The sequence below is a fragment of the Drosophila novamexicana genome, unplaced genomic scaffold, assembly GCF_003285875.2.
Source record: "Drosophila novamexicana strain 15010-1031.04,08,12 unplaced genomic scaffold, DnovRS2.1 tig00001453-arrow-arrow-pilon, whole genome shotgun sequence".
Lineage (NCBI taxonomy): Eukaryota > Metazoa > Arthropoda > Insecta > Diptera > Drosophilidae > Drosophila > Drosophila novamexicana.
Window position 1 is genome coordinate 557059 of NW_020824860.1, and position 13644 is coordinate 570702.

The 13644-nt window shown below is 45.3% G+C and overlaps 2 protein-coding genes across 2 annotated transcripts; one reads left to right on the forward strand and one right to left on the reverse strand.

The window, feature by feature from the left end:
* Positions 1-421: 421 nt before the first annotated feature.
* LOC115767729 (ubiquitin carboxyl-terminal hydrolase 30 homolog) lies at positions 422-4065 on the reverse strand. The gene is made up of 4 exons (XM_030712039.1): positions 3675-4065; positions 2257-3599; positions 1405-1607; positions 422-1340 (listed from the first exon to the last, which is right to left on the reverse strand). Exons 1-4 carry the CDS (start codon positions 3754-3756, stop codon positions 1223-1225), a joined length of 1746 nt encoding a protein of 581 aa, XP_030567899.1. The 5' UTR covers positions 3757-4065; the 3' UTR covers positions 422-1222.
* A 379-nt stretch (positions 4066-4444) lies between these two features.
* LOC115767730 (T-complex protein 11-like protein 1) lies at positions 4445-9791 on the forward strand. Its single transcript, XM_030712040.1, has 6 exons — positions 4445-4684; positions 5441-5803; positions 5876-6360; positions 7153-7456; positions 7531-7697; positions 8237-9791. Exons 2-6 carry the CDS (start codon positions 5538-5540, stop codon positions 8554-8556), a joined length of 1542 nt encoding a protein of 513 aa, XP_030567900.1. The 5' UTR covers positions 4445-4684; positions 5441-5537; the 3' UTR covers positions 8557-9791.
* Positions 9792-13644: the final 3853 nt, after the last annotated feature.

Genomic DNA, 13644 nt, shown 5'->3' on the forward strand with positions numbered 1-13644 from the left:
ATTTATATGGAAGGGGCGCTTAAAGTGTGCTTTGTGAAATTTCCCATGAAGCAAATGGTCAAAGTCTTTTTGCAAATGTTTAGGTATACACAAAAGAAGAGCATTAAAAAGCCCTTTGCAATCGCTAAATCTGAAATAAATGTCGCTTAATAAGTAGACATACATAAATGCCAGACATGATCGGCTCTCTAACAGTTTTTTATGGTGTGTACATATTTTTGTTTTTCTTCGCGTGATTGCCTTAAATTGCTGTTTGCTATGAAACTTGCTGTGCAACCATGTAAAGCATTTAAATAACGGCCTAAATTTTGAAAACAATTTTAAATACGCTAACTTAATGTAATTTTTTATAAAAAGCTTACAAAAATCATTTTTTTTTATAGAAAATAATTAAATAATATATGATTATATTTAAACATCTATCCGAACTTTATTTATATAGCGTTTAACGTAGATAATTATTGTTTTGGGCGATTGTTAGTTAATGATATATCATGTACATAGTTGTCATTGGGAGCAAGGGTATTCTGTTTGCAACACGATAAGCGATAAATGCAAATAGCGATCGATTATAACGCAACGATCGATCCACGAATTCGGACCCCTAAACAATTAGGAGCGGGAAGTACATCTATATAACAGATTGGAACAAATGTAAAAAAAAACCGTACACTTATTATCGATTCATGCTTACGGTAATACCCCTAGCAACATTTTTTTTTTTTTTTTTTTGGCTTTTTTGAATCTATATCGCTAAATACAGACATCTAAAAAGCACATGACGTGAATTTCAAATTCAATTTAAAAATTTTTAAATGCATTGATGTAACAAAATTCTATATATATATATGTGTGTGTGTATGATTAGTTGTAGCTATTGTATGCATATAAGGCCTGCCCTTAAATTAACGCAGGTGTGTGTGTGTGTGTGTGTGTGAGTGTGTGTGTTTTTTGGTGCTTGCTGAGACCGTTTTCTTTGCAGTTCCTTAAAAGGCTTTCCTTTTTGTTTTGTTTGTTTTTGTTTTTTGTTTTTTTGTTGGAATAGGATTCTATGGCCACCGTTTTAATTATTATATCATATAATAATCTGAGTTTCCAACACAACGTTGAGAGCAAGAACAAAAAAAAAAAAAAATGACTAGGCCGACATAACAACTACACCACCAGCTGGTTCTACAGGGGGGGATGGGAGCTGGGAGCGGGGAGCGGGGATTGTGTATGCTCAGCGCATTTGGAGCTGTCGCTGCTGGCCGCGATCATAGAAGAGCAGATAGGCGGGCACGCTGAGCACCTCATCAATGGACACCTCCCGCACAATCGTGTCCGACGTGTAAAACCATCTGCAAAATTGGAAATTCGATTAGCAAAAATGATCATCCTCTACTCGCTCCGGCCAGCACTCACCGATGCGCATTGCGCAGCGAACCACGTCGATAGGTAACAAAATGTCCGCTGTTCGCCTCACCCGAATGCACCACAACCGCCAGCAGGCGGTAAAGATTTTTGGGAAACATTGCACCGAAACCCTCGCCGCCGGCGCCGCCGCCGTTGTTCATCGGCAGGCTGGTCGAGTACAGCGACATGGTCGAGCCCCAAGGAGTGCCCGCCTGCGAAGGAATCACAATTGTTAACATGGAAGTGCTCGGCGAGGATGTACCCTGAACCCAGCGACAAGCTGTCGTACCAATTGTCCCTTTTGCGAAATGCAAACTTGTATAACTTCGGCTCTTATACTCCGAACTTTTTGAATACTTTTTGGAGTTTGAATATGGAATACAAAACTATTTAACTACTGCTCAGCTAGGATGCACCAGGATGAACCCAGCAACAAGCTGACGTACAATTATGCCTTTTTCCCTTTCGGAAATGCAAACTTGTATAACTTCGGCTCTTATAGTCCGATCTTTTTGAACATTTTAGGAGTTTACAAGTAGATATAGATATTATTCATCCGTTATCATGAAGAACCATTCAAGTACCAAATTTGGTGTCTTCAAATAGTTTTTCTTATCGATATTATTGAAAGGCATCTATATATAATATGATAAGCCCGTTCTACGCATGGCATAGGAAAATATTGTCTCTAGATTTTGTAGCTACCGAGAGGGATGCCTTAATGCATATGGAAGGATTGACTATTGATTTCGATCCATCTATATAGCTACACAGATATTATACGAACTCGGAGCTGCCTCCTATTGCCGGTTCTCTGGTTTCAGGGCACAAAATATCGACAAACACTGTTCGCACACTCACCTGACTGTTCAGATGGGGCTGGACAAAGCTGTAGGGCGCCATGGAGAGGCTCTCCGGGAAGTGGACATAGTCCTGACGCTTGCACACCTGCCCGGTGGGCAGCCAAACGGTGCGCGCAATGTGTATGCAGAGACAGGCCGGCAGCTTGGCAAAGGTCACGGATTTGGTGTGCATGGTCGTCTCATTGCACGAATCGCACTTGACATCGCTCAGATCCTCGGAGGTGATATACTCGCTCAGCAAATGGCCCAGGCTCAGGCCGGAGCGCCGTTGTGCGGGCAAATTTAAGGTGACGCTGTCGAATTTGTCGTAGCGCACGGCGGACTTGGAGCCGCAGCCATTGCAAACAATTTGGGCGCCCATGGCGCCTTGAAACGGATGCGCCACCTGGCTGGGCATCATGCTCGACCAGATGGAGACGCGTCCGGGTCCGCGATTGAGACGCTCCAGCGAGCGGCATGAGCTGGACACGCGTCGATTGAGGCGCTCGCTGTGATTCTCCTGCTGCTGCTGCAGCTGCTGGGTCTGGGCCTGGGTCTGGCGCGGACGCGACAAGCGCTCGCCGCCCAGTACGGGTGAAGCGGGCAGGGGCTGCGTTTGCGGCTCCATAAACTCCATGGCCGATTGATAGCTAAACGGCGAATGGGCCAGATACGAGGCACCGCCAGCAGACGGCGTCAGAATCTCGGCCGTTTCGCGTTCGCACACCGAGGCCGGCGAGTCGGGCGTATGCGCCTCGGAGCGCACCAGACGCTGCAGGCTGGTCGACTCATCGTATTCCATATTCAAAAAATCCGAGAGCATGGCACTGGATGGCCGATTCGGCTGATCACCAATGCGCTGCTGGACACCGGCCATGTTGCACGTGCGATAAGCAGCAGCTGCCGCTGACGCAGCACCAAAACCATCTCCGGTGTCATTGCCGTTGCCGTTGTTCGGATTGATGCCAGCGGCAACGGGCAGCAGTGCGTCCGACAGGCAGCCCACTTGTTGCGGCCGTGTTGCCTCCTCCTCCAACGACGAGAGCAGCACATGGAATAGCTCGTGTGCATCGTGCTCCTCCTGCGGTATGACCCAGCCCAATGTGTTCAAGGCGCGCAGCACAGCGCCCGGCGAATGGGGATCACCGCGCAGCGTCGCATGCGTGCCATTCACCACCTCCAAGGTGTTCAGCATCGAGCTAATCAGGCTCTTCCGATCCGGCGTGGCGCCATTGTACAGCTGCAGCCAGGCAATAAACTGCGGACAGGCAGCCAGCGCCTGCAGCAGTGTGTTCAGGAAACAGGTGCGTCCAAAATTGTGGAGTCCGGCGATTTGGCCGCGACGCTGACGCAAGCGGGAACCTGCGTGTGTGTGAGTGTGTGAGTGTCAGTGTGAGTGGCCAGTGTTGCACAACTGTATGTTTTGGATGCACTTACCCGATGGTCCCCAGAAGACAAATGCACCGACAACGGCGGCGACCGTAACACCGGCGGCCATCAAAATCTTCTCACTTTCCATGTTGTGCGGGTGGGTTGTGCCCTGGGCTATGGGAACGGGGGAGGCGGGCGTTGCACACACACACACACAGGTACTGGTACTACAACATCGATTGGCATTAACAACAAGCACACAACACTTGGCAAATTATAGTTTTGCTTTGTATTAGTGTGTGTGTGTGTGTGTGCTTGTGTGTCTGATGTTTGTGTGTGTCTCTTTGTTACCGCAGCTGTTCGTTTTCTTTAACAATATTAACATTAGCCTGAAAAAAAACCTAAAATTCTTCTATACTATTGTGTCTGTCTGGTGTCTGATGTTTAGTTAATGGTGCTGCCACACTGTCGAACAATGCGCTTAGCTGCTGCCAGACTGTTTATGTCTTGCCTTTGGCGATATGGCAACGCCGCGCACGTCAGCCTGATATACTGCTAACCAGAGACAGCGAACAAAGCAAGCCAACATACAAAACTTAAGCATTTGTTCGAAAAAGCCATAACTATTTTGTGTGCGTCGCAGTCAGTTAACGAACAGCTGTTTAAAAGAATTTAATAATTAATAATTAAATTGCGCATAGCAACGACTTTTACGCCTGGAAAGCTGAACAATTTTGCTTGCAGTGAGCTGCATATGCGCCTTATTCTCGAATGTTGTGGAACATCTGCAAGCAAGCAACAACAACAACAACAATAACAACACAACAGAGCAAGCACAACAAACAAAGGTGGCCTGCGTTAGTTCAATTTGAAATTTGTACAATCATAACATTATTACTCACATTACAATTTGGACGTCGTAAGCGCGACAAGCGTACGGTTAAAATAAAATGCTTTAAAATTGTGGAAAACGTGTTTTAAAAAAAAAAAAACAAAATTCGTATAACAATATTAAATTAGACGTGCAAGTTCTATTCAAGCAATACAAATTTTGAAGAATTCAGTTCCTAACGGTGGTAAGTCTAATTGGTTTGTTGTTGTTGTTCGCATTCTGTGTGAATTTTCGAATTGTTACAATTATTGTCCCATCCCTATGCACAGCCGCCCAATCGCTACGTCCTTGTGTCCATTTCACAATACTCTCCGCATATACATGTATATGTATGCATATAGACAGACACACACACACGCACACGCACACACAGCTGCTGCGCAATAAACGAATTCTCTGCGTTTCTGTTTTCATAGGCTGCTTTATTAGCGCCTCTTTGTTTATGTCGCCACTTCGCTGCGCGTTAGCCGTTGTGCAATGTTCTACGCTTTTCCGCGTTAATTTTGGAAACTGTGTCAGCCGCCACGAATTTAAATTACAAGACATTTTTATATACATATATATGTGTACATGCTGATGTATTAATTTCGTTTTATCTGGGCTAGAGATTTTTCTTTGCAGCTTTACTCCCCTTTGCTGTGCGTGCGTGTGCGTGCGTGTGTGTGTGTAAGTTGCTTGCTTGCTATGTAACTGTTTTTGCTGCTTCTTTGTTGTCTCTCACTCGCACTCGCACACGCACACATACTCGCACACATTTAACGGTTATTGGCTTGCATTCATTTTGAACGTCGCATTTCGTCAGCCTTGGACGCAGCTGACCCTGAAACAAAGCTGAGCTCTGCCCGCTTTGGCAAGCTCTTTGTGCTTCCTTTTGCTCGCGGAAGCAAATACGCAATTGCAACGAATAAGGAAAAACACGCTTACATTTCCATATTTGCAGAAAACCAGTTGCACGACAACAAACAACTCAACGAGCAAGATCAAAGTACTGCAATCAGCACAATTCCAATTGGAAGCGCTCAAATTTCCAGTCTAAAATGGACGCCAAGGAGGACAACAAACAGCAGCAGCAGCAGGAGCAGCCCATTCGGAACACGGATGTGCCAATGCGCACGGACAGCGAGAGCTCCACGGACAGCACAATGCGCTTTGTGCTGCCCAGCCTCGATGGCAGTCCACCAAAGGTGGTCACCATGGACGAGGTGGCCGGCATGCTAAAGGATCTCAAGAACATGGAGCTGGCGCATGAGATAGCGCTCAATCCGGAGTTCAAGCTGCAGCCATACGAGCCGCCCCTAGACAGGTGAGTCATACAACTCTCTCTCTCTCTCTCTGTTCCGCATTTACTCATGCTTCTCGAACCTGAACCTGACAGCCTGGAGGGTCGCATCAAGGCCATGGTGCACAAGGCCTTTTGGAACTTGCTGCGCGAGCAACTGGAACGTGATCCGCCCTCCTATGATCAGGCCATACGGCTGCTGGGCGAGATCAAGGAGGATTTTCCGCAGCTGCTCTCGCCGAACAATGCGAATGCCCTGAGCCGCATCAATGCTACCCTGGACGAGGCTCTAATCCGCCAGCAGGCGGAGCAGGGCACCCTGGACTTTCGATCATACGCCAATTTTGTCATCCAGCTGCTGGCGAGCATGTGCGCGCCGGCACGCGATGAGACGGTGGCCAAGCTGCGCGAAATCGATGATGTTATCGATACATTCCGGGGCATCCTGGAGACCATGTCCCTGATGAAGCTGGACATGGCCAATTTTATGGTGTCCGCGGCGCGCAACGATATTGCGGCCAACTCTGTGGAGTATGAGAAGCGAAAGTTTAGCACATATTTGCGCGAGTTTCATGGAAATGGTGCGTATGCCCTGTGGATAGAGAGGGAGAGCGAGAGAGAGAGAAAGGAAGAGATAGAGGGAAAGAGAGGGATAGTTAGGCAGAGAGGGAGATAGAGAAAAATGAATATAGAGAGAAAAAGAGGTAGAGGGAGAGAGAGAGACAGTCAGCTGTTAAGACACACAAGCTTGAGTCAATCAGTTAGTCTGTCAATCAGTCAGGATACACTCAAATAAGTCAATCACTCCGTCAATCAGTCAGTCAGTTGTTGAATCAGACTGTCAAGCAGTCAAAATCCACAAAAGAAAGTCAATCACTTAGTCAAGACACATAAAACTGAGTCAGTCGATCAATCAATCAGTAGACAAACAGTCAAGTCACACACAAAAAGGAGTCAATCACTCGTCAATCAGTTACGGCAGTCAGTTATTCAATCAGTTAGTCTGTCAAGCCGTCAGGATCCATATAAATGAGTCAATCAGTCAGTCGGGACACATGAAAATGAGCCAATCAGTCAATCAATCAGTTAGTCAAGACACATAAATATTAGTCAATCACTCAATCAATCAGACAATCAATCAGTTAGTCAAGACACATAAATATTAGTCAATCACTCAATCAATCAGACAGTCAGTTAATCTGTCAAGCAGTCAGGAAATAAGTCAATCAGTCAGTCGGGGCACATAAAAAGGAGTCAATCAGCTGTTGAAACAGACATCAGTCAGTCAGTCAATCAGTCAATCAATCATTTAGATCTTCCTGTATTTTACGCTTCGGCAGTTCAAAGAAATATAATTGATTTCTTGTTTACAGTTGGCTTTCCGGCCACTGAGGATTGGCTGCTGCGACATCGGGCCGGCTGCAGCAGCAATGATGACATCATCTTCAATGCGTTCAGGCAGCTGCTCAACTATCCGGCGGACAAGGAGTTTCCGGAGCTGTTGAGCATCGATAAGGAACGCTTCGGCGGACTCAGCTGGCGCGGCCAGCGTCTTATTCTGTGCGCCTCGCTCATCTCGATAGCGCAGGGCGTGCCGGTCATATCGCAGCGACGCGAAAATCGCGTCAAGCTGGCCCAGCAGCTGGACATCCTCGTACAGGACGTGAAGCGCGAGGAGTGAGTACCAAGCCCAAATGTGCCTGCAGTTGCTGTCTCCTTCACGCAGGCCTCTTCTTCTCTCGCCCTTACAGCCAACTGAGCGCCGCCCTCGACGGCTGCTACGAGCAGATACGCGCCTTCATCAACAAAGCGCTGGAGAACGAGCAGCTGCCTCCGCTCAGCGAGCCGCAGCAGGCGCAGATCCAGAGCCAAGTCCAGCAACTGGCCAACAAGACGTCGCCCGTGCGCACGCTCATGGGTAAAAGACAACTTCTCATTATGCCCCCTAGCCAGCCGGGGGGGTTAGCAGATGATATTGAGTCCGTAAACTATATAGATGCGGAGTCGATATAGCCACGCCCATCTGTCCGTCTGTTTCCATGCGAGCTACACTCTCCCACTCTCTTCCAGCCCAATGAAAGTATTTGGGACTTTGCAATACTTTTTCAGTACAACTTTTCATTTCAGTTGGGATCATATGGTAGGAAAAGCCCATACATGATTCAAAGTAGTTCAAAAAAAGTATTTTTGAACTGAAGTTGTAGGCGGGGCGCTGGTTCGAACCTTCAACCGAAGCGAATGAAAGTTAGCTACTCAAAAATGTTGAACATATAGGGAAAAACGAAAGTCAAAACCAAAAACTTGGTTCAAGAATGTGTAAACGAGTCGAACCTCATGGTAGGGCGCTGTTTCAAAACCTGAACTGAACCAGCGACTTTTCTTCATATACAATTTTCGGCCTGGTCGAAGATGAGATGTTTATGTATATGTTAACTCCAACTGGCTTTCGCCTTTTAGCCAACCGATTGGATGGATTTGTGCGCGTCGCGCTGCGCTCGAACGGCAACATACCGCCGCCGCCCGCCGGCTTTGCGGACTTTGAGGAGGAGCTGGTCGCCTTCATAGCCTCGTTCCGACGTCTTGTTGGCTACAATCATGCCGTCTTCGGGGAATACTTTACGCAGCTGCTCAATGGCAAGCAGCCCGCGGTCGATGCCAACAACGGCGGCAGCAGCAGCACCAACAGCAGCAACACCGCCGGCAACAGCAGCAGCAGCAGCAACAACAACAGCCTGGCAGCGACTGCTGCTGGCCTGGCCCAAACGGCCAAGCCTTAGAGCGAGCCAGCAATAGGCGAGCGAGCGAGAGAGAGAGAGAGAGAGAGAGAGTGAGTGGAAGACGACGTCTGCTTGGGGCTCATGCGTTGGAAGCGCAAATGTTGATGCATTAACTAGCTAAAGCCCAACAAACCCACGAGCCACAACAACAACAACAACAACATTGACAACATTGACAACAACAACATTTGGCACAAATCCTTAACTAATTAAGCCTAGCTAATAGCCAAATGCAACAACAACAACAATTGTTAAACGGGTGCGCTTAGAGCCAAGTGTTAAACTAGGCCTAAAATAAAGCCACCAAAACACACACACACACACACACACACACGTTTGTGGGCTGCGTGCGAAGAGAAGGGCGTCTGTGATAAAAGTAAAAGCAAGGAAAAGCCAACGTTCAAGAAGAAAACGAACACAAAACACAACCAAGCTAATAGCCAGCTATATTCGGGCCTAAATAAACAACAACAACAACAACAACTGACAACAAGAAGAAGAACAACTGACAGCTGCTATTCTTCGATATACAACAATATTAAACATCAAATATATGATTATTTCTATTAAAACATAATCTTAATAAATTAAGAAAACAAAAACATAACATAAATAAGCCACCATATTTAACATATTTACACAACTTATATATATATATATATATTTACATACCTGTACTAGCCGTAACTCGACTGTATTTAGTTGTTGGTTCTACATATTGATCCACCTGCGATAATGTGCTAAGTTCTTAAAGCGAATTCTAAACATAGTTAAATAACCTATATATATATATCTATTCTAAGTCTAAGAAAACGCTTTTCAATAAATCAATTCGAATAATGTGAGAAACAAAAAGCGAGATAAAGCGACAAAGTAACGTGTTTTGAGAATCGAATAGAGAGGCAATTCTCGAAGGTTTCCTTTTGCAGAGAAAAAATTCTATATTGAAACATTTTTTTGGTTTCTGACAAATTTCGAGAAATGTAAATTGCAAAATTAATTTATTAAAGAATGTGCAGAAAATAAGCAAAGTTTACGCAATAATTTATCAAATGTAACTTGGTTTTTTTTTTAATTTACAGCAAATTTATATAAATATAAGTTTTAAATATGTTATTGAAAAGAAAAAGAACTTGGTTTCTTGATTCTATTGTGTTATACGAAATATGTGAATAGTTCTGTGCGGAATAGCTGCAATATAAGTGTGTAATTTTAATCGAAAATAAAACAAAATATCGTTTATTAAAAGCGACAACAAAGGCAAATGCTTCCTTTTTTTTAAAGATATAAAAAAATACATCTTTTTCAGAGAAGCTTCAGCTTTAACTAAGATATGTACTTGATTTATATATGCTTTACGAGAGAGAATATAAAATCGCGGAGATATGCTCAAAATATCAAAATTCGATATCGATTCTTATCGATTGCTTCGAAACGGAGCCGTTTATCGATATCGATTCTTATTGATATATTGGAAATGTGACGAGATATCGAGCTACAAACTCGTCACGTTTGGTTAAGGCAAACATTGATTTTCAACTACTTTCAATATAAAAAAAAAAGACATGTCTTGCGCTGGCTTTGAACTCGCACTGCTTTGTTCGGCAGGCAGTTGGCTTAAGCATAACGCCACCCAGTGGCAAGCCTCGCGAGCGCTGAAAACGGTATTTATACAAATCGATTGGCAACAATTGCTAAAATGTGGCCAACTATATTGATGAGATGTTGCGAACGCACGTTTGGTTTCAGATTGTGCCGACTAAGTCCAATAGAGGGCGGTATGGGCAAATGTTGAGTACAGCTTGGACGCCAACCGCACGATCGTGGTCAATGCTACATTGGCTACATTTAATCACTTGTGCAAGGTTTGAGAGCGATGTGCTTGGTTGTGAGCCGAGCTGGGTTGTTGCAGCCGCTAAATCAGATTGTGCGCATCCCGCGACGTCTCTCACTTATCCGCTGGACTGCAGCCAATTACAACACCAAAAAACCAGATCACATGCACACACACACACATGCATAACGGCGCATGTGTGCGTCTGTGTGGGCATAATAACAATAAAGAGAATTATAATAATCACGCCACTTGCTGTACTTTGGCACTTGAGACGACGCGTCGCTGTCGACAGTTGATTGCGTTGCGCCCGGCCACGCCCTCTTCCGTTGCGCTTAACGCCCATCGCACTGGTTCAGCCTCATCGCGATGCCTTATCGCTGCTGCACTTGCTCTCGCTCTCTCGCTCTCTCGCTCTCCCTCTCTCACTCTCTGACTTTATATGCATGTGTTTGTGTGTGTGAGCATTTTTTTGTTGTAGTTTATGAGGCGCTGATAAGAAATCTGCGTCGTCTGCGTTGCCAACTGAGCGCACCCCCCCCCCCCCCCACGCCCCTTGCCCATTTCCGACGTTTTGATGAACTTCAGACGCTGACGTCGTCAAAAGCAGAGGCGTGCCGCGAAGGGGGCGCTTGTATGGAGCGCAAAGTCCATTTCAAACAAGCTCCCTGCTTTGCTTGAGATATGAAAATACGCACAGCTTGCGGTCTCTGCCTCAGCCCCCCCCCCCCCCCCCCCCCCACCCTCATCGACCACCTCATCTTAAAACGAATTTAAAGTCCAATTGCGGCTTGGAAACCCGCTCGACCAGAACTTCCCAGTCAAGCATTGCGAGACGCAAAAACAACAAAAAAAATATGCAAAAAACAATCCCAAAAAAAAAGAAGCAAAAGTGCTCGGGGCGGGTATGCGCGACCAGAAGATGCCCTGGCGAAACTCGATAGATATGTTAATTAGATAAAGCTCGGTGCTTGGAGTCCGATCTCATGTGAAATATGGATATCTACTTTGTCTGATCAACATCGGAGCTTAAGATCCGATCTTTTTTTAAATACAAAGTACAACTTCTTATGAGCTTGACCCTAAATCTTTTTTAGATATCTACTTCCTTTGAGCTTTGCTTAAAAAACTTCGGAGCTTGAAGTCCGATCTTTTTTTTTTTGCTTTTTGGTATGGGCTCAGGGCAAAAGGATATAAAACTGCTTATGGACTTGCCTCAATTATATATTAGACATCTAGTATATATCTTGAAAAGCTTCGGAGCTTAGAGTCCGATCGTTTTGAGAAGTAAATCAAACTTTCTATGAGCTAACCTTAATATCTAACTCAACTTATCTAATCTTGGGTTAACTTCGGAGCTTAGAGTCCGATCGTTTTCAAATATGGCCCCAGGGCAAAAATTTGAATGGGTATAAGCACAACTGATTTTTGTTCAATGTGTTACATGCGAGCACAAATAGTGTGCATACCCAACGTTGGGCCGCACAGAATGTACAGGGTATGCGCTACAACATTCAAGAATCTGATCAGTCTGGCCCCGTCTCCGGCCGTCCGTTTTTGGGCAGTTGTCGTGTAGCTCGCCATAATTATCGATGCCAGCCTCGAAGGCATCCCAGCTCATGCTGTCGGACATATAAATGAGCGAAAGCGAAACTGGATGCGGGCTGCTGGCAACTTTGCCTCACAGCCTCACAGCCTCATTATCCACATTAGCGAAATTCTTTGGCCTTGTGAAGAGTTGTCTTCCAACCCGCGCCCGGATATTGGGCCCATTCTGTGCGCTATCTAAGGCCCCGGTCTATAAATAGGTCCCAATGCGGCGAAACACAATTCTTGTACTTCATATTCAATTGGCACTCTGGCACCTGACACCCGGCACCCGGCACCCGGCACCCGGCACCCGGCACCCGGCACCCGGCACCCGCCACCTGGCACCTGATGAGGCACCTGAGGCTCTGATAAGAAACCGATTCGTAGACGTTCAATTTAATCACGAGCAAACAACGGAACACAACAAATTGAACACAATTTGCGCGTCATGCGGCTGGCAGCTCTACATCTAGATGTACTTGTGTGTGTGTGTGTGCGTGTGTGTGCGTGTGTGTGTGTGGATAGTTGATTTTCCAAAAGTTACATTGTTGTCAGCTTTCCAGCTCCTAAGACTTGGGCACTGCTTTGAGCATCAATCAGCCAGTCAGTGAGTCAATCAATCACCAGTCAGTCAGTCAGTCAGTCGGTCAATCACTTAGTCGGTACAAACAGTTCGTCAATCAGTCCGTTAAATATTCACTCATTCAACTAGGCAGTCAATCAATCACTTAGCTGCTTGGTCAGCTAATCAATCAGTCAATCAATTACATTGAATAAACAGTCAATCATCAATTACATCACTTAATCAGCCAATCAGCGTGTGTGTCAATCACATAACTAGTCAGTAAGTCAATCAATCAGTCAATCAATCACACAGCCAATCATTAAGACAATTAGTAGTCTTTCAATCAGTTGACCAGCAAGTCATTCAAGCAATTGTTGAGGCAATATAGTAGCTCAGGCAGCCGAGTCTGTAGTCAATCAATTGGGACCTTAAATCAGTCAGTCAATCAATTAGTCAAGCGATTACTAAGTCAATCGCGCAGTCAATTAGTTGGGACAAACAGGCCGTCAATCAGTCGATCAGTTAGCCAGTCAATCAGTCAATCAAGCAGCTTGTCAATCAGCCAATCACTCGGCAGTGGCCAATCAGTCAGCACAAGTCCGTCAATCAGTCACTCAATCAATCAGCCAGACAGTCATTCAGTCAGTCAATCAATCAGTCAATCAAAACTAACAGATTTATATTTAAGTATCCTCTCAATCATAAATCTCTTGTATTTTTCATGTGGAATTTCCTCGAATAATGCCATCCTCTCCGAGGCCTGGTATAGATAGAAACATAAAGCTCGGCAAAATGTTATCTCTGGGATTTACGACCCAATAAAAAGCCTTTAAATAGAACGGCGAACGCTATCGAAGTACCTCTTCGACCGATAAGCCAAAGGATGTCGTATTTCTTGATACTTAATCAAATTGCATTCACTTGAATAAACTCGAGTGCACTCATAAAAACCGTTTGCCAAGGCGATCTCATTCATATTCGCTTTCGATAACTCGTCTATCGATAGTTATCGATTTGAAGCTTTGCTCTTTCGGGCATAACTCGAGAACTATTCAAGCTATATGCACCAAATTTGGAATGTAATCTGTGTTGCGGCTCG